This window comes from Pan troglodytes, chromosome 2 (assembly GCF_028858775.2).
Source record: "Pan troglodytes isolate AG18354 chromosome 2, NHGRI_mPanTro3-v2.0_pri, whole genome shotgun sequence".
In the NCBI taxonomy this organism is placed as follows: domain Eukaryota; kingdom Metazoa; phylum Chordata; class Mammalia; order Primates; family Hominidae; genus Pan; species Pan troglodytes.
The window spans coordinates 130828035-130852942 of record NC_086015.1 but is presented as its reverse complement, the minus strand read 5'-3'; the positions used below and the strand labels follow the sequence as shown (position 1 = coordinate 130852942).

The following is a 24908-nucleotide window of genomic DNA, read 5'->3' as shown; positions in this document are numbered from 1 at the left end:
TGGTCATCCAGGGTTTTTCCTTTTTGCCCCACCCCTACATCTTATTCATCACTACATCTTGTCTAATCTACCTGCAAAATACACCTATGTCCACTTTCCCCCATCTCCATCACCCAAGTCTCCACTCTTCTGTCCTTTCTCCTCTCAGTATGATTTGGTGGCCAGCCAGCTCTCCAAGACCACTGGACCACTGCTGTCCTGAACACCCTCTTGCTGGCTGCCTGCTGTGGCAGACTAGAGCCTCCTTAGAGCACAAGTCCTGTGTGACCTGCCTGACTCTGGCCTCAATCCTTGCCCTGCCCTATGCTTCAGCCCATTTTCCTGTGGCTGGCACCTTTTCCTTTAAAAAGTAACTCCAGGCTGAGCATGGTGGCACAGGCTTGTAATCCCAGCACTTTGGGAGACCAAGATGGGAGGATCGCTTGAGCCCAGTTCAAGACCAGCCTGGGCAACATAGTGAGTGAGACCTCATCTCTACCAAAAACTTAAATTAGCCAGGCGTAGTGGTGTGTGCCTGTAGTCCAGGCTACTCAGGACGATTGCTTGAGCCCGGGAGGTCGATGCTGCAGTGAGCTGATTGCACCACTGCACTCTAGCCTGGGCGACTGAAAACTTACTTCAAAAAAAAAAAAAAAAAGTTCAAGAAGGGAAAACTTGGACAAGACAGATGTCAGAACTCCATCTGGGAACTGCAATCCCTCCGGCAGCCCATCAGCTGAGGCTGATGAGGTCCCTCCGGCACCTCATCTCTGGGTGAGGTGGTGGATGGTACTGCCCCACTGGGGGGTAGGCTACACCACCCCTAGTCCTTCTATACACGTCTAACTAGGATTTCCATGGATTCCACTTAGATATCACAGAGGCAGTGACTGCAAACCAAGTTCAATGGGGAGATCTATATCATTTTTGCTTTCTCTACATCCACAAACAAAACAGCTTTTTTAACCCGACCTACCTCCTACAGAACTCTAAACGGAGAAGGTGGAAAGGGCCTTCAGAGGAAGTCCAGGTTACTTACTAAAGCGGAATGGAAGCCAACAGATACCAGCGTTTATATTTTATTCAACTTTATTAAAAATTAAAACTACAGAAACCAAACCGAATGCACAAATAAGAGAGTGGGGAAACAGACAGGCAGCAATGGCAGCTGGTAACTGTGGCGAGTGGATAATCCGCATGACTCACATCCCACCCCTGCGACTGAGGAGCCCAGAACGCTGCGCTGGCACTGTTGTGCCCTCTTCCACCACAGGGGCACAGAAACCTGCAGGAGACTGAAAACGATTACAAACATCTTCAACCAGCTCTCTGGCCAAAGGCAGCAGAAGCAGCCTGAATACGAAACTCACGCCAAGAGGGCAGCAGCTCTCCTGACATCCATGTAAGAAGGCTAACACCTAAACCACACGCAGGCATCCTGAACTCAGCAGCTCTGATCCAAGGTACCGAGTGGAGACAAAGCACTCAGAGGTGGCAAGATGTTCAGCAACCAAGTAAGACACACTGGCAAGGCATCCCACCCAAAGGTGAGAAGCACAAAGCAGGCTTGGAGAAACAAACAGTCATGCCAGGTGCAGCCAGACATCCTGCTATAAGCCCTGACCCTAGTACCCCGAGTTCATCAAGTGCTCTGGTTTTGTGTCCATAAAGCACAGAGGGCACTGACCACTCAGTCTGACCGCCCCAAACCAGAATCCCAAGGAATCCTTATGGATGGCATAGGGCCTCAGAACTGCTGCAGGATCATTTTCCTTTTCAGGTCGTGGCTGAACTTGTTCATCCTGAAGAGCTCACTGTCATAAAATGCAGAGAGGTTGTGGATGTTGATCTGACGAGCCTGCAAGGAGGAAGTGTCCAGTGAGCCATCAGTGGTGTGAGAACAGGCTGTTTCCAGAGCGCCCCAGTTACAGTGCACTTTCAGACACCATCACCTCCATTTATGGGAGGAAAATATCCAGGGGTGGAGAGGCCGATTAAGGGGCTTCAAATCTCTGCTGTACAAGCTGTGCGTGTAAACTAAGACAAGTTACTTGGCTGCCCTGTATCTGTCGCCACCTCTGCACAACAGGAAGGCAGTAACAGGACTCACCTCACTCCCCTGCTGTCAGACTACAGGCACAGAACTGGACTCAACAGACTGTAAGCATTCAATAAATGGCTGTCAACCAAGGCCCACCCACTTCATGACCCATTATGATGGAGCCCCCATCAGGAGACTGGCAGCTCCCAAGTCAGCAAACCCCAACCCTCACCTCCCTTCCGGGCCCATACCTTATCCACCAAGTCCTTCTCAGGGACCTCAATAGTGTCCTGCTGGGCCCCAAAGCGGTTGCGCTGATATGTCACCTGCTCTGCCACTAACTGCTTCAGTATGAAGAGCAACAGCTCATTGTTGTCACGCCGGAATGAAAGGTAGCGGGCAAAAGTCTGCAGGAAAAAAGCCTGAGTCAAACACCCGCTCCCACTACGCCTGCCACACTCCCTTTACCCTACGTGCCAGCACCCAGGTCAGACAGGCTGCTGCTCCTGGGTGCACGTCCAGGCCAGAGCCCTGGATACCCACGTGTGGCCTCCTTCACTGAGCTTGCCCATCAGGCCCCTACCTCGGAGCACACCCACCTTGCGCATGCTGCGCATGACGCTGAACTTCTGTGTGTCTATGAAGCTCTCCAGCATCACGCGGATGGCCATGTTGACGTCGTCTTCGATCACATAGTCCCGCAGATGGATGCGCGCGTGGGCCTCCGCCATGCGGATCATGGACTCGATGTGCCGCACCGTAATGGGGATGCTGCCTGTCGCCTGGAGAGAAGCACAGTGTCAGGTCTTTCACGGGCAGGAAAGAGAAGCAAGGAAAATAAAGCAGTGGCACTCTTAGCACCCAGAGCCAAGAAGACCCATCTGACAGTGCCCCAGCAGAAATGCAGAATGCTTGACTGCGCTGCCCAGTGAATGCACACTTCCTATCCCTCCTGGAAATCAGAGGATGCCAGTGGATGCTGCATGCTTACGGCCTGTCACCATCACACCTGCACAGTTCTGCTCCCACCAGCTGACTTCTGTGCATCTCAGAGGCTGTTGTATTTGTGGCCAGCTGTATTGGTTATTGTCACACACTAAATATTGAATAATCCTGTGCAATGTAAGTGCAAAAAAAGGTCGTTGTTTGTAGGAAAACTAAATTGAATGATCTGAAAAAACTTGGTAAAGTTAAAAGGCAGAAATTTGAAAAGCTGCTGTGTTGACTGGGTGTGGCTGAGGCAGCAATCTACAAGGACTCGGCATTCACATGGCTTGCAAGCTGCTTTAAGTTTCCATTCCACTATGAATGAGCCAAAGACCTTGCGTTCATTAGAGTGAAATTTACGCAAAGTCAATATGGAACTTAATAAGCACATCAACAATTAAGGCCTTGGCCCTACACTGAGACAAATGAATGCACATTTAAATTTCATCTAAAACAAAATGGTTAAGGTATATATTAATACCTATCATTTAAAAAAATATTTTTTTTTTTGAAACAAGGTCTCACTGTGTCACCAAGGCTAGAGTGCAGTGGTGCCATCATAGCTCACTGTAGCCTCGAACTCCTGGGCTCAAGTAGATCTTCCTTCCTTAGCTTCCTGAGTAGCTGCGACTACAGGCACAAACCACCAGGCCCAGCTAAGTTTCAAAACATTTTTTGTAGAGAAAGGGCCTCACTATGTTGCCCAGCCTGGTCTTGAACTCACCTCAAGCAATCTTCCTGCCTTGGCCTCCCAAAGTGCTGGGATTACAGGCATGAATCACTGTACCCAACTTTCATTTTTTGTTTTTGTTTTTGAGATAGAGTCTCACTCTGTCACCCAGGCTGGAGTGCAGTGGTGCGATCTCAGCTCACTGCACCCTCCGCCTCCCGGGTTCAAGCGATTCTCCTGCCTCAGCCTCCTGAGAAGCTGGGATTACAGGCATGTGCCACCACGCCCGGCTAATTTTTGGGTTTCACCATGTTGGTCAGGCTGGTCTCAAACTCCTGACATCGTGATCCTCCTGCCTCGGCCTCCCAAAGTACTGGGATTACAGGCGTGAGCCACTGTGCCTGGCACCTACATTTTTTTTTTAATGCCTCACTGCTCTGGCACCTTTTGGCCTGACTGACCACCACCCCCGCTGCATTGGTCAGAAGGCTCACACTGCACTTCCTTCTCTGCATAGCACCTCCCGGCTCTGCCTGGGCTCTCACCATAGATTCTTTCCTCAGGTCACTGTACATCTTGGCCACCTTGTCCTGGTCCATTTGGTTGAGCTTCGGGTGGACCCTCTCCTTGGCGTAGATGATGTACTTCTTCAGGACCTCCTGGGGCAGGGGCTCCACACCATACGTGTTGGGCATGGCGGGCTCAGCAGCGCTGCCATTGGCCAGCCCCTCCTCCTCCTTGTTGCTGGGGTGGTGTCTGACGTGGCTGCCCACCACGAAGCGGGCCAGCATCTCGTCCTAAGATAAGCCATGAGAGGGTGGGTCTGATTGTGGGTGTGCGTGGCTTTGGGGAGGTCAGTGGCTGGAGAAGGGCTGCGTGTGTGCCCTACAAGGGTGACACTCTTTCAACAAGACTGACTACACTGACCATGTGCCAGGCAGTTCTGGGTGTGGGTGGCAAACCAGACAATGGGACAGAGTCCCCACAGGGCTCATCTCCACAAGGGGACAGGAGACAAATAGTCTTAAAAATTAATTATGGAAAGTAATGCTCAGAAGAAAAATAGAGTGATGGGATCAAGGGACCAAGGAGATGCCTCTAGCTAAGGGTGCCCGGCAAAGCCCCTCCCTGAAAGACAGGGAGCTGAGATGACGACAATGAGATGCAAGTCACGTGACAGTGTGGGAGAGCGTCTGCCAGGAGCAAGGAGCACAATCAAGCCCCAAGGCTCGGCCCTTTTGAGAGAGAGAAGGGCAGGTGCAGGTGCAGGTGCAGGTGAGGGAAGGGAGCGAGGAGGAGGTAGCTGCAGAGATGGCGGGTGCGGGCCGGAGGGGAGGACCCTGGATTCTATTCTGATGACAGCAGAAAGCCTCAAGCAGTTGTTAAGGACGGGGCTGATCTGATTTATGCCTTCAACTGGAAGACAGTCTACATGGGTGCCAGGAGGCCAGTTCAGATGATGGTAGTGCCTCAGGTCAGAGGCAGAAGTGAGGGAGGTGGGTAGGCTCAGGAGTTGGGACAACAGGATTTGGTGGATTGTGGGTTATGTTGGGTGGGGGTCGGGGGTGCTATGAAGGAAAGAGAAATCAGGGCGACTTCTGGACATGAGAAGACACCGAGGGAACAGGACTAGAAAACAGCCTATGGCCCCTGCAGCACCTGTCCCCTGTGTTGGGCACACTGTATGACCCACCCCAAGCCTCACCTGAGGTCCCCAAACCACAGTTCATGGAAACCGGGCACATGCAAGCTATACCTGGACTGGGTCCACGGTGTCCCTCACCACACACAGGATGTCAAAGCGTGAGATGATGGGCTCTGTGAGGTCCACGTTCTCAGAGAAAGTCAGCGAGGGGTCATAGCGCCCTCCTGAAACACAGGGGAGCACCTCCATCAGGGTGGATTCCCCTATCCTCCCATCTCAGGGACCCCAGGCTGCTCTGATGGCAGAAGGGGATGAGGGCAGTGGAAGAGGAAGACATAGGTGGGTACTTAGCACCTGCTGTCTGAGACAGCAAAGAGCTTACCCTAACCAGGGCCCAAAATAGCCTAATTTAGACAGAAAGTATAACTGCTTCCCCAGGAGGAAAAACCAAGAACACAGTGGGTGACAGAGCCTGGGTTCTTTTACGCATTCGCTGCTGAGACCAACAGCCAACTCCAGCCTGGCCAGAGGGGCACTGGGCTCTCCTCCCATGCCTTCTGAGAACATCCAAGGTGATTCCAGGAACATGACTCAACAGGAAACCCAGGTGTCCCAGGTCCCACTTTCACTGTTCCCCACTCTGGCAGGATATGCAGAAGAGGGGAACCCTCTGCTGCACAACGACTTCCTCAGATCGGCTCCTGGGGACCCCATGGGCTCCCAATTCAAGCAGGCGGGACCTCCCTGTGTCCCACCCCAGCCCCAGCAGTCAGGGTGCCTGCTGCACCTATGGGGTTGGCGGCAGCAATGACCGTGCAGCGAGCCTGCAGGGAGGTGACGATGCCAGCCTTCGAGATGGAGATGCTCTGTTGCTCCATGGCCTCATGGATGCTGGTTCTGTCCTGGTCATTCATCTGCAAGATTAAAATGGCCCACCCTTAGCATGGTTCACGCCCCTACTACTAAGTCTCCGATGAGGTCCCAATGGACCCCATTAACACCATTCCCGTCGCTAAGGCCCAAGCCCACACACACCCCCTGAGTTCCACCAGCCTCCGTGACCCAGGGACCCACCTTGTCAAATTCATCAATGAGACACACTCCTCGGTCAGCGAGAACCAGGGCCCCAGCCTCCAAGGTCCACTCCCTGCTGACAGGGTGCCGCTGGACATACGCCGTGAGGCCCACAGCCGACGCCCCCTGGCCAGTGGTGAAGATGGCTCGGCTGGACACTTTCTCAATATACTTGAGAAACTGCGACTTCGCTGTGCCAGGGTCTCCGCACAAGAGCACGTTGATATCACCACGTACCTTGTGCTTGCCACCTGGAGGGGATGAGTAGAAGCGGGGGAGGGGGAGAGTGGGAAGTGAGAGGAGGAGGGCACAGTTGCATCCCCCACCAATTCCTCAACCTACTTGTTAGGAATGGTAAGGCACAGTCCCTCTAGAAAGGGATACAATGCCCTACACCATGCAGTCCCACTCTGGGCACTCCCAGGGAAACACACACGGGTGCAGAGGAGGGTTGCACGAGATGTCCTTGGCGAATGTGAAATATCAGAAACAATCTAAGTGTTCTCCAAAGGGAGAGCTAAATGAACTGCGTTATCTGGTGGCATGATAGTCATTTAAAAGAAGGCAATTGCTCTGTATGCACTAACAAGAAAAGATGCTGCAGTGTGGCACTGAGCGGGAGAGCTCGGTGGGATGCACTGCGCACAGGCACAGCACTGGGCACACACAGGGGATGCTGCGCTTGTACAAATAAACACGTGTAGTCATGAAACCCTGTGTTTGCTGTGTAATTGTAAATGGCCACAAAGGGAGGGACTAGGAAGAGAAGTGGGGGTCAATGGGGAAATCAGCCTCACCCATGACTTTTAGTGTTCTATAAAAGTGTAATATAAATACAAACTCATGTGTCAATAGTATTTTTGTACTTAACAACAGTTTTTTTAAAAGACAAAGTATTTTTTACATAGAAGAGAAGCAAAGACTCATTTGCTTAAATCACAAAAGCAGGCAGACACTGGCTCCCTGACCAACAGCCCAACACCCAGAATGCCCAACTCAGGGCCACCCTCTCCCTTGAAGAACGAGTCACGCCCAGCCAGACCATCTTTTAATGCATTCTTTCTCCCCAGCACCCAGGCTTTAAAAACACTGTGTCCTTCTTTGAATGCTGGCTCCCCAAAGAGAAAGCTGCTAACACCCCTGCAGAGGAAAGGTGGGTGCTCACCTGGGTTTTTGGGCTCCCCTCCGAACAGGGCCAGAGCCAGGCCTCTCTTGATGTCTTCATGACCATAGATGGAAGGAGCAATGCTGGCAAAGATCTGAGAAAGGGAGGGAGACCGACAAGAATGGGAACAGATACTCACAGAGTAGGTCTCCCACATGCTCTGGCATCAGGGAACCACGACATCCCCAGCTCAAAGACACCCACTTCCACAGCTGCTGCAACTGCATCAGGCCCTGGTATCAAGCCGTGCCCGACTCTAAAGCTTTTCATTAGTTGGCTCTTCCCAAGAGTCACAGAACTTTGGAGTTTAGAAGAACCTTCATCTGAACCCCTAATCTTGACATATTTCAGAAAGGCCTTTCCCAAGATCACAGACCAAGAGCAGAAATAAGACCAGAACCAGGTCTGTCATGGCACTGGCCTACCTCAAGCCTCAGTTTCTTCATATGGGAAAGAGAGATGGCAACATCCAACTCACAGAAGGGTGGGTACAAATGCGACAGTTCATGCAAGTGCCTGCCTCGTCAATGCAATAAATGTGGCACATCTGGGAGATGTGTCCACCAGGAAGTAATTCCAACTAGTGAGTCACTGGAACATTTCTATTTCAGTGTGTGTGTGAGAGAAAGAAAGAGACAGAGAGAGAGCAAAATCTTCATGAATTTTAGATAGAATTAGAGACATCAAAGACATTTCTTGCTTGTAGGAGACTGCTTCCAACTCCATCTGCAGCACAGCCATGTTTTGATAGCTTTCATACCCCCCTGCACTGGCCACACCCACATCCTTCCCTCCTTATAGGACAGACAAAGGAGCTCAGAAAGCACTGGCCCTCCCCTGGGGAGAGGGGACTAAGGCAGGAAAACCAGCCCTGAAGGTGGAGGGGAGACACCCCCATCAGGCTGCATCCTGTATGTCCTGCCTGCACCATCAAATTCATGCAGCTTTAGAGGTGTCTCTAACTCCTATCTCCCTCTGAAAGCAAGTAACACTTCCCACAGGGCTTCTTGGAGAAATGTCCAATTCCAGGTCCGGGGCTGGAAATGTACAAGAGGAGCCTGCAATATCTTCTACCAGAAAGCAAAAAATCACTCAAAGACAACTAGGGTCATGTCAACAGAACTCAGGAGCCAACATGAATAGGTTCACGCTGGCAAAAAAGGGACACTTGAGCATTGTAGGGATGACATCTGCAGCGCGGAAACCTCAACACCCGGCAGGCCTATTTGTCTGTTATGATACCCAGGTCACCTGGGAACCAATTCATTATTTTTAAAACTAGTAAGTCAAAGAAAATAAGCAGGCATTTACCTGACTAGGCTTCAGTGCCTGACTGCCAAATTACAGAAAACACAGGTGACAGAGGTGTGTGTCTAATGGGGACATAATTAGCAATATCTCGACTGCAAGGCTCAACAGAACAAATGACCCAGTTTCTTCCACAAAAAATTACAAGGAAAAAAGAGATGGAGAAAAGATCTAAAGATTATGAGACTTAAGAAATATCAACCAATCACAATTTATGGATCTTATTTGGATAATGACTCCAAGAAGCTGTAAAAAACAGGGGGAAGGGGTAAGATAATCAGGGAAATGTGAACAACAACAGAATATTGGATATTAAGGAATTGTTAATTACCTCTTAAAGTGAGATAATGGTATTGTGGCTAGGTTTATTCAAAGAGAGCCTTTTCTTTTTCATATACATACTGATGTAGTTACAGAAAAAAACGGCATGCCTGGAATTTGCCTTGAAATATACCAAGGGTGAATGGGTGGTGTATTAAGAACACTCGATTGGCTGTGACTATGACAGCTGTGGAAGCTGGGTAGAGTGCTACGGTTTGAATGTACCCCCCAGAAAGCATGTGTTGGCATCTTAATCCCCCATTTAACAGTATTAAAAGGTGGGACCTTTAAGGGGTGATCAGGCCATGAGGGATCTGCTCTCATGAATGGAGGATAAAAGCACTGCTATCCAGGGAGTAGGTCTTTGTAAAAGGATGAGTCTGGCCCCCTGTGGGCTCTCACTCTGTCTCTTTAACTCTCACCTTTTTGCCATGGGATGACATGGCAAGAAGGCCCTCACCAGATGCCAGCCCTCAATTTTGGACTTCCAGCCTCCAGAACCATAAGTCAATAAATTTCTGTTCATTATAAATTACCCAGTCTATGGTATTCTGTTGTAGCAGCAGAAAATGGACTAAGACAAATAGTCAAAGTTCATTACACCATTCTACATACCTGTTTGAAATTTTCTGTAACAATGTTTTAAAATGTGGGCCAGGCCTTATGTAACACAGAGTGCCCATGGAACTCACAATAACCAAATAAACTCACCAACTGTTGGCACAATACAGTCACTGGGAGCATGGACTCAAGCCAGGCTGCTGACTCTGCCACTTGCTATGTGACTATGGCCAACTTATCTAACCTTTTGTGCCTTAGTTTATTCATCAGTAAAACAGGCAGAGATGAAACCTCACAGGACCATTGCTATCTAGAAATTACCTAGACAATGCCAAGCAGATACTAAGTCCTCAGTAAGTATAATGACTCTCTTATGAAACTCTTACTTTGTGCTGCAGATGCTGGGCAGACCACTCCACGGACCTCTCATGCCCCAACACACCTCGTGCTGGATGTGCCAAGACTGCCAATCCTTGACTCCTCTTAACCCAGCTCATTTCCCCGTATAATTTTTGTAGCGAGCAACCTTGCAGGATGAGGTAATGTCTCCCTCCAGGGCCAAGAGCTTCCTGCTTGCTATGCAGGGCAGATTGCCCAACTCAATCCCCCTCCTGTAAAGCAACCACTGCATCCAGGGGGACTTCCCTGTGGGACTGGAGGGCAAGGAGCGCAAATATGCGAATGCCTACACTGCCTGCTGTGCCTTCCACCGCTGACCCAGTTACTCCAGGAGAGAGTAGCAGGCTAATTTAATGGCTGGAAAGTGGGGCAGAATCAAATCCCAGACCTGCCAGGGAATAACAGCGCTTTCCATGAATTACCTCATGTAATCCTCATAATAACCTTGTTTCTCTCGATCCTACGGAGGAAACCAAGGCTCAGGTCAAAATATTTTCTCCTAGAGGAGAGGCAAGACTCGACCCCAGCTGCATCTGAATCCAAAGCTCATGCTCCTCCTGGCTCTAGGTGTGCTGCTTCCTAGCACTCCTCAGTCTCCGCACCCAGCAAACAGGGATAGAGTGCCCACCTGAGTGGGTACTGTGAGCTCCACCCAGCAAACGGAGAAAAAGCACCCACCTGCATGGGTACCATGAGCCTGAGATAATGTGTGTAAAATGCCTAAAGCACCAGGCTCAAAGCTATTTTTGTCCTACCTACTGGCTGCTTATGCTTTCTACACGCCTGTCACAGGCTCTTCCATCCAGTTTTTGTACAAATAGTTTAACTTTGGTAGCCATGTACAGTAACAGCTAGATACTGAGCACTCGCCAACAGCCAAGTACTTTATATGCACTAATTTATTTGATCTTTATAACAACTCTATGAGTGTTTACTCTCATCCTCTCATTTCTATAGATAAGGGTGACTCATCTGACCATCCTAAGGATTAGGCCAAAATTCAAACCTAAAAAGTCTGGCTTCAGACTGCATGCTGCTTCTGTTAGTTCTTTAAAATCTCTAAGTGTTGGGCATGACCCTGATCTCTTTAATACTTTACCAGATCAGTGTCCAGGGCCCACGGAAGGCAGGCAGGGCCATGAAACTGACAGAGTAGGGGACGGGGTAAACCTGGGGACACAGGTCCTGCCTGCAAGGGCAGCTATGCCTCAGCTCCGTCAGCGTTACCAGAGAGGAACACAGAGCCAGCACCCACAGATCTTGGATTTTCAAAAAGCATCCGGATTTCTATGTGAAGTCTCCGGATCCCTCAAGGATGATAACTAACTCAAAATAAAAACAAATACAAAAAGTCAGCTGCAGAAGCCTGCAGGGCTTCCTGCTGGAGATGGAATCTGCAGAAGACAGAAGTCAGCTGGGGACAAGTGAGGGAGAAGGTGCTCTATGTAGACACAAATAGCAGGCATCAAGACATGGGAGCGGGGTAGGGCTGCCTCCATTTGGGGAACAAGTCGTTTTGGAACCTGGGGCTCCAGAAGCACATGGGGATGGCCCGGGCAGATGCCTTATTAGTGCCCAGGCATGCCATGCCCGCCACACGCTCACCTATGGGTCTCTCACCTCTTCAATCAACAGAGTGGGAGATTAGTGGCTGAAGCTCAAGGCAAAGGAAGAGAAGGTGCCAGAAGAGAGTTCCTGAAGCATGCAGCTCCTTTGGCGTGATAGGCACAGACACAGAGAAGCATGTGGGACACAGGTGGTCCGGCTGCTTAGGGACTGCAAGACCCCAGCAGGGCCAAGTCCACCCAAGCCTGAAGAAATTAGCTCAAACATCTGGATGAAATTCTGCAAAGGTGTCCACTGTGGTAGCACTCATGAGCCTCTGCAGGTGGTGAGGGTAGAAGGCTGGGAGGTCCTGGCTTTCTTTGCCTGTGTGACTGTCTTCCTCGCATGTAAAACTACATGAAAAGATCTTGTCTATTTCCTATTATTGGGAACCCTAGTAAAATATGAGCTCTGAGGGCAAGGGTCATGTCTGACTTACTCACCATTGTACCCCTACAACTTGGCCCTAGGAGGTCTTCCAGGAACGAATGTGTGTTGGCTGAACTGAAGCTCCTGGCTTCCTGACGCTGAGAAACACCCACCTCTCCTATGGGAACCCCAAATCTTCGCAGACTAGGTTAGATGGCCAAGAGCTGGGAAGGAATGGCACCAATACCAGCCTCTGCCAGGGATGCATTTCTGGAGCTTTCCTGAACAATGACAGTAACATATAAGCCCACAAATGCTGGATGCTTTGCCCCTACTGGGTTTGCGTCTAGCCTGCAGCAGCTTCTCACGGTGGATGCAAAGACACGCAATACACTTGAGAAAAGGAACCGAGACACAAAACTACCCTGCCTACTTGGAGAATACGCCTCAAGGGTAAAGAAAGGAACAGAACAAACCATGCATGTGTAGGAATATTAAGTGGCAGGCAGACATGGATAAATGTGATGGGTGAGGAGGAAAAGGAAGGGGCAACCATAGCCGTGCCTCAGAGGAACCAAGAAAGGGGGCTCCACAGGCTTCAGGGGAAGGTGGATAGAGAGAAACAACCAAAACAAATCAGCTAACCTGCAGCCTGGACACAGCTCTCCTTACCCCACCATCCATTCCTTCAAAATTACTCAGGGCCTCCTGCAGCCAGGCCCTGGAGACAGAGGTGATTAAGCCAGTGATGGCTCCTGTCCCTGGGGGGTTTACATACGTCAGAAGGAAATCACCCAGTTCACTGAAGAAGCCAAATGGGAACTGAATTTTATCTTGCCAGAGGGCAGAAGAGTGGAGGTTAAAGGGCGAACTAAACTGCTCTGCATTAAAAACTGAAGTTCAAGTTGACTTGAAGGCCAGGCGTGGTGCCTCACGCCTATAATCCCAGCACTTTGGGAGGCTGAGGCAAGCGGATCACCTGAGGTCAGAAGTTCGAGACCAGCCTGGCCAACATGGTGAAATCTGTCTCTACTAAAAATACAAAAATTAGTCAGGTGCGGTGATGTGTGCCTGTAATCCCAGCTACTCGGGAGGCTGAGGCACAAGAATCGCTTGAACCCAGGAGGCAGAGGCTGTAGTGAGCTGAGATCATGCCACTGCACTCCAGCCTGGGTGACAGAGAGACTCCATCTCAAAAAAAAAAAAAAAAAAAAAAAAAAAGGAAGTTGACTGAGAAACAGAGGAAAGAAGGAAGAGAAAGCGGAGGGCAGCGAGCTTGAGAACACACGGTGCTCTGGGGGCAGGATGGAGGTAATGTGGGAGAAACAGCAAAGGATTTTTATCAACAGAAATTTAACGTTCTGTTTAAGTAATCCGTATTTCTGCAACATAAATCCCCATCTCCTCATCCTTCAGTAAGGATGTCTATACTAAAAACCAACTGCCCAACTGCCTGGGCACAAGGGCTCACACCTGTAAGCCCAGCACTTTGGGAAGCCAATGTGAGAGGATCTTGAGCCAGGAGTTTGAGACCAGCCTGGACAACATAGTGAGACCCCATCTCTATCACACACACACAAAAAAACAAAAAACACCACCATTCTGGGTTGTTTTTCTGAAGAAATTCCCGTTGGCCACAGCTGGATCCCTAGGAATCCCTCATGACACAAGTTATCCTATTGCCCTGCCTCTGTTCCAATTTCAAACCACAGCTTGAAATGATCTGCTAAAGGAAGAGCTCTTCTCGTCGCAACCCCGTCCTCAGCAGGGGACTCCTCCCACCACACAGACTCAGAGAGGTCATCCAAGTTATCCCACTACCTCGCTGGCCCATGGTGGAGCCACAGCCAGGTTCACCCATCCCCAATGTGAGTTTACCTCTTCCCTGGAGCACAGGGCCTCCCTTCCAGACAAGCTTACTGAGCTCCAGGGGAATAAGGCAAGGTTTGAGCAGTGAGCCCTAGGTGCCTACCACAGCCCCAGCAACCCTCCATATCCTCTCACAGCATCCTGACAGCCCCTGCCCCTGCCTTCCACCTACCTTCTCTCCGATCTGCTGATCCTTGGAGAGGCTAGTGATCATCTTCACATCTTCATCGGTCAGTTCCCCTACAGCAACCTTGTTGTCCTTCTTGGCCACGTGGTTGGCTAGGATGACAGTGGCAAAGACAGGGAAGCCATTGGCAGTGTTGAGGGAGCCATCATAGTTGTTGTGATAGATGCCAGTCAGCTCCTGGGGAAAGGGAGGGGCCAAGAAGTCAGAGCCTAACCCAGGGGTGCCCACCTCCGTGCTGCCTTCCTCCAGTTTCTCCTATTGCAAGTGCTCCACACTACAGACACCAAGATAAGTAACTCAGTAAAACCCCTCCTAAACCCACCATTCCAACAACCCATCCACCAGAAGAAAGTTCTTTGCCTCAGCCATGCAAAAACAGATCCTAGCCCGAGTGCCCCTGCGACCATAGACACCGCCACCGGCCCAGCCACAACTGCTTCTGCCAATTCCCTCTGCAACTTGGCTCCCTCCCAGCCTGCCCCTGGCCACTTACTATCTCGTCTCCTGGCTTGCAGCTGTCCACCAGATCTGCGAGGAGAATGGCGTCCTTGGAGCGGGGCAGCCGGCCAGCCGCCACTTTGCCTGGACTCTCCTGGATTCGGATACGCTGGTAGTTCTGATAGATGGTCTGCGAGGGACACACAGAAGGCCTCAAATCACTGACTTACTATGTCACCTAACCTTGACCCCCGAACAGGAGGGAGAACAGGCAGGATTCCGACTCCTGAGTGGCAAATGGAGAGCCAAAGACAGCAAGGAATGAGTTCATGGCGACTCAGCACATCAGTTGACAGTCCCCACTCCTGCCACACCATCCCTCTGGGATGCCTTCTGACTGCCAGACTCAGCACCTGCTCTATGCTGTACAGCTAAGCTGTCTTGAGTACTGATGCTGGAACCAGGCTGCCTGGGTTCTGTGTCTAAGCTGTGTGATCTTGGGCAAGTGACTTCCTCTCTCTGTGCCTTCTCTGCAACCTCACAATAAGAATTAAAGCAAGTCATACACACATCAACCTAATCCAGCATCAGATAAATGTTAAGTTACAGGAAGTTTTGGCTGTCACTGTCAAGTATCACAGGCCAGCACTGTGCCATGTCATTTCGTACCCATTATCTCACAACATGGCACTGCAGTTAAAAGCACATGCTCTAGATGAAGATGCCTGAGCTGTGGACCTCTAACACACATTCTGGCTGGGTGACCTCAGCCAGTTCTCTAAACACTCGGCAAAGTGGGGCCAGTAACAGTTCCTGCCTCATGAGCTGTGAAAAAGGACCAGGTAATAAACCACCCACCACCTGGCACTGGTAAGTACTCCATGAATGATAGCTGTAACTGTTAACCCTCTACCAGGTACTATCTCAGGTCCCTAGAAGCAAGGCCTGAGGGAGACAGACAGGGCATGGGAAGAGTGAGCAAAGACGTGGCTCAGCCGGCATCTGGCCTGCAGCTGCCCCACCCGAGACGAGACGGGTCAGCTTTTGGCTGTAGGTGGCCACAGGTGGAACCTCTGAGGCATTTTCTGGCAAGGTGGCTCCAGCTGGGACAGTTCGCAGAACTGCACTGCAGAGCGGTGAGAAGAGGACAGCCAACAGCCACAGCAGCAGGGCAGTCAAGGGGCCTGGGCGCCACCACAGCGATGGCGATGAGCCCATTTACAGGGACACTCAAGTACAAAGGCACATTACATGTGCCTAAGACCTTAACACCAGAGGCTTTGGCAGCGTCTCCTGAATATGGTGCAGGAGGTTGGTATGGTCCAGAGGCCCCACGTGAGCCAGACAGGTCCCAGAAACAAGCTGAGGGGAAGTCCCAATGGGACTGCAGCCACCCCACGTGAGTGATGGCACCATGGAGACTGGTAAGCACACATCCTGAAGGAGTGACCTGGCAAGAAGTGGGCCCTGTTTGCCAGATCTTCCCATGTTTCAAGAGGAGCCATAAACTTGTATGGTTTAAACAAATCGCCTGACTTAAATATTGACTTGAATTCCTAAAAACGTCGTGTGGGCCAAGCTAAGTCCACTGGCCAGACAGACTGGGTCCACCCCAGGGTGTGGCCAACACACAATTCTATCTTGCTTCTTGCGGTTGCCCACACTGGTCTTCCACAGCCTGAGAGGCCAGTCAGGTCCTGCATACTGGGCACCCCTAAGGACAGCTGGCAGCAGGCCCTGTGTCCTCTCTCACCTCCTCCATGTTGACCTCAAAGGGGCCGGCCGACTGGCACTCAGGACAGGAGCCTGGTTTCACCTCCTGGTTCTGGGACTGGCAGAAAGGCCCCAGGACGAAATTGCACTTGTTGCAGTTGTACTTGACCATGCTGAGCTGGGGCAGGACGCCAGTGCAGCTGGTCACCACCCCACTGGTGCGGATCAGCTGGTTCAGATGCAGCTGCCTGCGGAGGCAGAGGGTGCATCAGAAGCTGTGAGCCAGGGTGAGGCCAGGCTGCAGACGAGAGTGTCCCAACACACTGTCCTGGAAATTGGACCCAGCTCCCAGCCCGGGAAGATCCCTCCCATCACACTCCTGTGCAACCACAACTCACCTGCGATGAGGATGCTGCTGTCTGCACCCTCCCCGCCCACACCGCAATCGCTCTTCAGGAATCACGACCGAGTCACCCAGCACTGAGCTCGGACCTGCCCTCAGCTCACCTCAGCGAGCGCAGCTCCTCCACCAGAGGCAGGTGGGAGATGCGGACATGGATGTGGTTGGTGATGCGGTCGTACTTGGGGTACATGGCCAGTACCACCTCCAGGGCAGCCTCATCAAAGATCTGCAGCAGCTCTGCTGGTGCCTCAGGCAGGAAGTAGGCCAGCACGTGCTCCCTGGCTGCCAAGTCCTCATAGTTCACCACCAGGCTCTCACGGTTCTCTAGAGGGGGGCACAGTGGGAAGAGAGTTAACTAAGCATGAGGCCCGGGCTGGGCTGCAACAATGCCTGTGTGAGAAGCAAGGCCTACCCACCCCGACCATTGATTTTGACCTAGAAAGCCCAGCTTTCACTTCTAGGTCTACCACACTTCAGCTGTGACATAGCCTGAGCTTCAACTTCCTACTCCGTCAAATGGGCATGTCACACGGTGTACAAAGTTGCTGGGGGGTTAAATTAAATATGAGCAGAGTGCCTACACAGCTACAAACATGAAATGCCTTACAAGAGCCAGGAAGAAACTGACAAACACAGGACAAAAAGCAGTGGAAGGAATTGCAGGAATCAAGATCTACATGTCCCTTTTAAAAATCAATTCCTGGCTGGGGACGGTGGCTCACGCCTGTTATCTCAACACTCTGGGAGGCCAAGGCGGGCAAATCACCTGAGGTCGGGAGTTTGAGACCAGTCTGACCAATATGGAGAAACCCCTTCTCTACTAAAAAAAAAAATTAGTCAGGCATGGTGGCGCATGCCTGTAATTCCAGCTACTCGGGAGGCTGAGGCATGAGAATCGCTTGAACCCAGGAGGCGGAGGTTGCAGTGAGCCGAGACCGTGCCATTGCACTCCGGCCTGGGAAACAAGAACAAAACTCCGTCTCAAAAAAAAAAAAAAAAAAAAAAGAGTCAATTCCTATTACAAAGATCAAAGTAGTAATCCAGATTTTTATATAAAATCTGTCCATTTTCAAGCTTGTCAAAAAACGCTTTGGTGGCCCAGATGTGGTCACTGCATAGCCAGCAGGAGAGCCCTGATGCAAAACTCAATACTTTTGGTTTCTCTGACAGACCTCTCAGCCATATGCCCTGTGCTTCACGTGTTCACTCGGCTCAGACAACTTTCTGGGGAGGATTTATGGAGGCGCTACAGGGGCTGAGGCGGGGGCGTAGGGAAGCCACACCTTTGCACATGTCGCTGATGCGCTCCTTGAAGACGTTGTGGCCATGGCTGTCGACATGAGTGCGCAGGAAGTTCTTGAAGCGGTGGTGGATCTCCAGCCGTGGGCCCGCCATGCTCACCCACTCGCGCACAGAGTGGCCTTTGAGATCCTCCAGGTTCTCGATGCTCTCGATCATCTCCTCGTCCTCCTCGCCGTCCTCCGTGGCCCGCTCCACCTGGCGGCGCTTGCGGGCAGGGCGCTCCTCGTCCTCCTCATCGCTGTCTGGGGAGGCAAGAGACACCTGCTACTGCGGTCATCCCCAGCACCTTCTACTCCCCTCCCAGACTCCTTCCCAGCTTCCCAGTCCCTCGGGCAGGCAGACAACAGGACCTACCATACAGGAGCCCACGGCGCATGCGGCCCAGGCCCCGGCCAGCCTCCCTGTCACGCTGCCGCATGGCCCGCTCTGCTGCCTCCCTCTGACTGGCCGTCAGCTCCTCTACGTCCTCATCATCCAGAGCCAGTCCCTCGGCCTCATAGGCGTCCAGCTCTGGGATGGCGCGGTAGTCCCTGAGGGAGCACCAAAACAGATGTGGTTACTGCCGAAAAGGAAAACCCTAAGCACCAAACCCCATCCAGGAACTGGGCCTGTTCCCTAAGGTTCAGGAGCCCCATTGTGGGTAGGCTCAGTGCTTCCAGGTCAGAAACACGGAAGGCTCAGAAAAGATCTCCAATGGATGAACAAAACACGATCTGTCCATATGATGGACGATGAAGCCTTAAAATAGAAGGAAATTCTGCCACGTGCTGGCACATGGATGAACCTTGAGGACATGATTCTGAGTGAAAGAAGCCAGGCACAAAAGGACAAATCCTATATGGTTCCACTCACTGAGCGGTCAAATTCACAGAAACAGAAAGTAAAATGATGGTTGCTAGGTGCTGGGAAGAATGGGGAGTTAGTGTTTAACCGAGACAGTTTCAGTTTTCAAACTGAAAAGACTTTTGTGGATGGATGGTGGTGATGGCCGCACAACAATATGAATGTACTTAATGCCACTGAACCACACACATAAGAATGGTTAAGATGGCTGGGCATGGTGGTTCATGCCTATAATACCAGCACTTTGGGAGGCGAAGGCAGGAGGATCACTTGAGCCCAGGAGTTCAAGAACAGCCTTAACATAGTGAGACCCCATCTGTATAAAAATAGAAAATGGCCGGGCACGGTGGCTCATGCCTGTAATCCCAGCACTTTGGGAGGCCAAGGCAGATGAATCACGAAGTCAAGAGATTGAGACCATCCTGGCGAACATGGTAAAACTCCATCTCTACTAAAAATACAAAAATTAGCTGGGTGTAGTGTCATGTGCCTCTAGTCCCAGCTACTCGAGAGGCTGAGGCAGGAGAATCGCTTGAACCTGGGAGGCAGAGGTTGCAGTGAGCAGAGATTGTGCCAGTGCACTCCAGCCTGGTGGCAACAGAGTGAGACTCCGTCTCAAAAAAAACAAAAAGAAAAAAAAAATAACCCAGGCCTGGTGGCACATGCCTATAGTCCTAGCTACTCAGGAGGCTGAGCTGGGAGGATTGCTTGAGCGCAGGAGTTCAAGGCTGCAGTGAGCCACGTTCGTGCCACTGCATTCCAGCCTGGGTGACAGAGTAAGACCCTGTCTCAAAAAACTAGCAAACACAACAAAACAAACAAACAAACAAAAGGGCTGGGCGCAGTGGCTCATGCCTGTAATCCTAGCACTTTGAACCAGGGAGGCAGAGGTTGCAGTGAGCCGAGATAGCATCACTGCACTCCAGCCTGGGCAACAAGAGTGAAACTCCGTCTCAAACAAACAAACAAACAAAAAAGGTTAAGATGGTAAATTTTGGGCCAGGGCAGTAGCTCATGCTTGTAATCCCAGCACTTTGGGAGGCTGAGGCGGGCGGATCACGAGGTCAGGAGATCGAGACCATCCTGGCTAACACGGTGAAACCCCGTCTCTACTAAAAATACAAAAATTACTTGGGCGCGGTGGTGGGCGCCTGTAGTCCCAGCTACTTGGGAAGCTGAGGCAGGAGAATCACTTGAAGCAGGGAGTCGGAGGTTGCAGTGAGCCGAGATCACACCACTGCACTCCAGCCTGGCAACAGAGTGAGACTCTGTCTCAAAAAAAAAAAAAAAAAGTAAATTTTGTTATGTGTATTTTACCACAATTACAAAAGGGGAGGTAGATCTCCAGACAGCTTCTATGCGCCCAATAAGAAAAAATAATTCAAGGAACCACAAAACATTAGACCAAAAGGCTTCAGAGAGCTGACCCGACTCCCCGTGAGGGCTGGAATTCTCCCTGTACTTTCCCCATCTCTGACTATGCCGCCTTCAACAACCTGATGTCCTGGCTTCCACACACAGTCAGCCAAACCAGCCCTCTGAAATGGCCACCCACTGTCTCAACCCTTTGAGCTACTCTAAGACCATCAGACACACATTTTCCACATTATCTTCCTTCAGATACTGAAGAGAAGTAATGCCTTAATAAGGCACCCAGCGAGTGCAAAGCACTGTGCTCTCTTCCCTGCAGTGCTCTCTTCCCTGAGGAGGAGACACTGTCATTCCATCTGAAAGATGAGGAAATGGGTAGTTGAGGGGAAAATGTGATTTTTGCCTATGGTCGCTCTGTAGACCTGAGTGTCAAAATATAGTCCAAGCCCAGAGCTCCTTCCCCCATGCCATACTGCCTCCCCAAGACAATCCCCTTGAATTCTCCTTTTTTCAGGTTAAATGGTGACAAGAGAAACTGCTACTATTTTTCTGCAATAAACGTTGTCAAACTACTGTCAGAACAAATCTTCTTATGCTGTTGATGCCCCAAGCAGAACCCAGCCAGGCAGATATCAGAGTTGACCAGGTCTGATTTCTTCCATGTTTTCGGGGAAAAGGTATCGGTCCCATTCTCCCTGGATCTCAAGTCACACAAAATGCCCTCAGCAAACTTCTAATTGGTTCATACAAAAAAAAAAAAAAAAAAAAGTTAAACTGGACATCATCAAATTTCAAAACTTTTGCACTTCAAAAGAAAACATTAAAACCACGAAAAAGATAAGCCAGATTGAGGAGAAAATAACTGCAAATTACATATCTGATAGAGGACTTATATTCAGAATATGTAAAAAACCTCTTACAACTCAATAATAAAAAGCCAAGCAACCCAATTAAAAAGTGAGTCCAGGATTTCTCTGAAGATACACAGATAGCCAATCAAGCATACGAAAAGATGTTCAACATCATTAGCCATCAGGAATGAGATGCCACTTCACACCTGCAGGGATGTGGCCAGAATCAAAAAGACCAATGTTGGCAAGAACACGGAGGAGTGGAACCCTCATGTGTTGCTGGTGGAAATGCAAGATAGTGCAGCTGCTTTTGAAAACAGTCTGGCAGTTCCTCAAAAGATTAAACACAAGACCAACAATCTCACTCCTACATAGCCAACAGAATTGAAGATCTGTTCACATAAAAACCTGTAACGGGCCGGGTGTGGTGGCTCACACCTGTAATCCCAGCACTTTGGGAGGCTGAAGCAGGCGGATCACCTGAGGTCAGGGGTTCAAGACCAGCCTGGCCAACATGGTAAAACCGAAACCACATCTCTACTAAAAATAGAAAAATTAGCCGGTGTGGTGGCAAATGTCTGTGATCCCAGCTACTTGGGAGGCTGAGGCAGGAGAATTGCTTGAACCTGGGAGGCGGAGGTTGCAGTGAGCTGAGATTGTGCCACTACACTGCAGCCTAAGCGACAGAGCAAAACTCAAAAACAAACAAACAAACAAACAAAAAAACACGACCTGTAATGAATGTTCATAGCAACATTATTCATAATCGCCAAAAGGCTTGAGGAAGCCAACATCCATCAACTGATGAATAGATGTGGTATCTCCATACAAAGAAATATGATTCAGCCACAAAAAGGAATGGAGTGCTGCACATGCAAGAACACAGAAAGACCTTAAAACCACACTAAGAGAAAAAAGCCCACCACAAAAGTGCATATATAATATGATTCAATTTATATGAAATGACCAGATTGGAAAATCTAGAGACAGGTCTTTAATTCTTACCTGTGGGTTGGGTAAGAACTGAGAATGAACTATAAGCAGGCAGGAGGGACCTCAATGGGAAAATGGCCCTGTTCTCACACTGGATTGTGGTGAAGGCTGCATAACTCAGGAAATTTACCATGAATTTGCATTGAATTATATTTTCGCAAGGGGTAAACTCTAAAAAACTATAGCCCAATAAGGTTTTTTTTTTTTTTTTTTTTTTTTTGGAAAAACCACAAAAACAAATGTAATTGATTGGGCTCAGCTATCCCTCAGATACCTCTACCCGGAAGCCCCCTGCCAAGGGCCTCTCTCTTTGCTTCTCAGAGAAGCAAAGAGAAAGGGTCAAGACAGGGAGGGGAAACAGCAGAGGAGGGGCATCCGGCCTGAACAACTCCATCAGGCAGAACAGGAAAGCCGTCCAGGACCCATGCCCTGACCCCAAGTCCAGGGCAGATTTATCCAGACTCCTCATTCCTTCTACAGCCTACAGCACATGCAGTCTCATCGTTGGGGGTGGTACTGATAATAGCAAAGATGCATCCAGTCTGGAGTGCCCTTGAAAGCCTCTCAACTGTCTGACATCCTAGGGACGGCAGGATGCCCTGCACAGTACTCTCACACATGCTAAAGCTGGAAAGGCACAAAAGGAGCATCTCCACGAGGCTCCTGGGCATTCACACAATTCCGCTACTGACGTTATCTACCAGATCGCAGCTGGAAATGCAGAGTAAGGCAGGGGTAGAAATCTAGCCTTGCTTATGCGCAGAGCTTACTCCACTCTCCCAGCATTAAGTCTTGCTAACCTATTTATTTATTTATTTTTGAGACAGAGTTTCACTCTTTTCGCCCAGGCTGGAGTGCAGTGGTGTGATCTCAGCTCACTGCAACCTATGCCTCCTGGGTTGAAGTAATTCTCCTGCCTTAGCCTCCCAAGTAGCTGGGACTACAAGCACGCACCACCATGCACAGCTAATTTTTTGTATTTTTAGTAGAGACGGGGTTTCACCCTGTTGACCAGGCTGGTTTCAAACTCCTGACCTCAGGTGATCTGCCCACCTCGGCCTCCCAAAGTGCTGGGATTACAGGTGTGAGCCACCACATGTTTACTAATAAACAAGACCATTCCTAACAAAGGGCATGGTGCACATTAGGTACAATAAATGTTTGCTGATTGACTCTAAAACTTTATTTATCAGATCCCTCCTCCCCCATGCACCTTTCCTTTGAAAAGTTACTGGGAAACACTGGGCTTCCTGCTTCCTGTCTTTTTGAGTTGGAGTATTCCAGGTTAGAGACCCCTACATTCTCTGGGGTGCTTATGGAGTTGGGGCTTATCCTCAGCTTAGGGTCTAGTCTTTCCAAATTACATACAGTAAGTTAAAGAGACCTGTGTCATGGCTCTGTAAACCTGTCTCCTCAGAACCCTGGATCAAGCTGTGCTCAAAGGCAAGAATGCCATCGATTTATCTGCTCCCAGCTCCCAAAGCCAGGCCACCAGGCACACAATGGGCTCTCTGCAAAACTATCTGCTGAGTCCAGGGCCTTGAATGAAATTACCTTTCCATGCCATCTCCAATGAGCTCCTCTCCATCCTCTTCTTCCTCCAGGGGCCCCTCTGTGCCTAGGAGCCCCTCGGACTCATCCTCAAAGGGTGGAAGGTCACGGCCAGGGCTGGAGGTGAGGGCATCAGTACGCCGGGAGCTTCGGCCAGGGCTGGAGGTGAGAGGATCATTGCCTCGCCGACGCTGGGCCGGGCTGGATGCCATGGTGAAGGATTCCGATGATTCCTGCAAGAGAAGGTGCGGTTGTCAGAAACATAGGAAGCTGGTGAGGCATGATACAGCTTCCTTTTTACCCTCAGGGGCCTTCCCTTCTTTCTCTCCACCTGTGACTCTTGTCCTCCAACACACCAAACCCCTTCCAGCCTCAGATCTTTGCCCTTGCTGTTCTCTCACCTGGAATGCTCTCAGCTGAGCAATCTGAGTCAGTGGCTTCCAAACAAATAGAAGCCAGCTCAAATATCGGGGTCACCCACATCACCGTGCTTTCTCCATGAAAAACCACTGAGGTTATGTCATTTGCCTATTTACCTGTTTACTGTCTATTATCTCCCCTTAAGCACTAGACCTATTTCAGCACACACAGTGCGCAAGGTATTGTGATAGAGATGGCATAGAAGAGCCACCAAAACAAGAGGTCTGTAACTCAGATGTGGAACAGACAGTATACAAGACAAAGGCACAAGAAGGTAATACAAAAGTAAGTGTAGTGTTTGGAACAAGGATCATTGGGAAATTAAAAAAAAAAAAGTTTAAAGGAGTGTAGTGAAATGGGGGCCTGTCTTTTGTACGCTCAGCGCCACACAGATGGCGCCCAATAAGTATGTGTGGGGTGAATAAAGGACAGAGGCTGAACGGGCCGAGCTCGCCTTAGGGAGCCCAGGGCCCCAGGTCAGTGGTAGGTAGGCGAGTCGCCTCACGCAGGGTGCAGGCGAGAAAGTAGCTGCGCCCCAGAGCCTGGGGCCCAGCCTCACCCAGAGCGCCGCCCTGGGCCGGGGCCAGAGTACGGGAAGCGCGCAGCCTCCGCACCCATGTCCCCGGCGCCCGCCCGCCACGCGCCAGCGCGCTCACCGCCATAGCAGTACCACGATCCTCTCCGCCACTACAGCAACAACCAGGTTTCGCGCGAAAAGTGGTTCACGTGACCCACCAAAGCCCGGGAAGAGCCCTACGGAACGCGACGTCATGACGTCGGCGTCCACTGGCGACCAGCAGGGACACGGAGGGGCGGGCCAGAGGGTCCGGTCCCGCCCACAAC

General features: G+C 50.5%; 1 protein-coding gene and 1 long non-coding RNA gene across 3 annotated transcripts in view; one reads left to right on the top strand and one right to left on the bottom strand.

Moving 5' to 3' along the window:
• Positions 1–1732, top strand: part of LOC134809593 (uncharacterized) — a 7230-nt gene extending 5498 nt beyond the window's left edge. Inside the window, exon 2 of the long non-coding RNA XR_010155762.1 lies at positions 965–1732. This is a non-coding gene — a long non-coding RNA (uncharacterized LOC134809593). The remainder of the gene's footprint in view (positions 1–964) is intronic.
• Positions 1051–24908, bottom strand: MCM2 (minichromosome maintenance complex component 2). Of its 2 annotated transcripts, none has more exons than XM_516724.7 (16): positions 24722–24908; positions 23649–23878; positions 18391–18566; positions 18018–18278; positions 16839–17058; positions 16372–16579; positions 14674–14808; positions 14166–14357; positions 7562–7655; positions 6397–6647; positions 6110–6236; positions 5434–5546; positions 4223–4474; positions 2620–2802; positions 2272–2427; positions 1051–1837 (listed from the first exon to the last, which is right to left on the bottom strand). In XM_516724.7, the coding sequence occupies exons 1-16, from the start codon at positions 24725–24727 to the stop codon at positions 1727–1729; spliced, it is 2715 nt and encodes a 904-aa protein (XP_516724.2). In that variant the 5' UTR covers positions 24728–24908; the 3' UTR covers positions 1051–1726. The 2 variants fall into 2 exon arrangements, with proteins under 2 accessions (XP_516724.2, XP_063663174.1); XM_063807104.1 differs by having other exon boundaries at positions 24047–24784.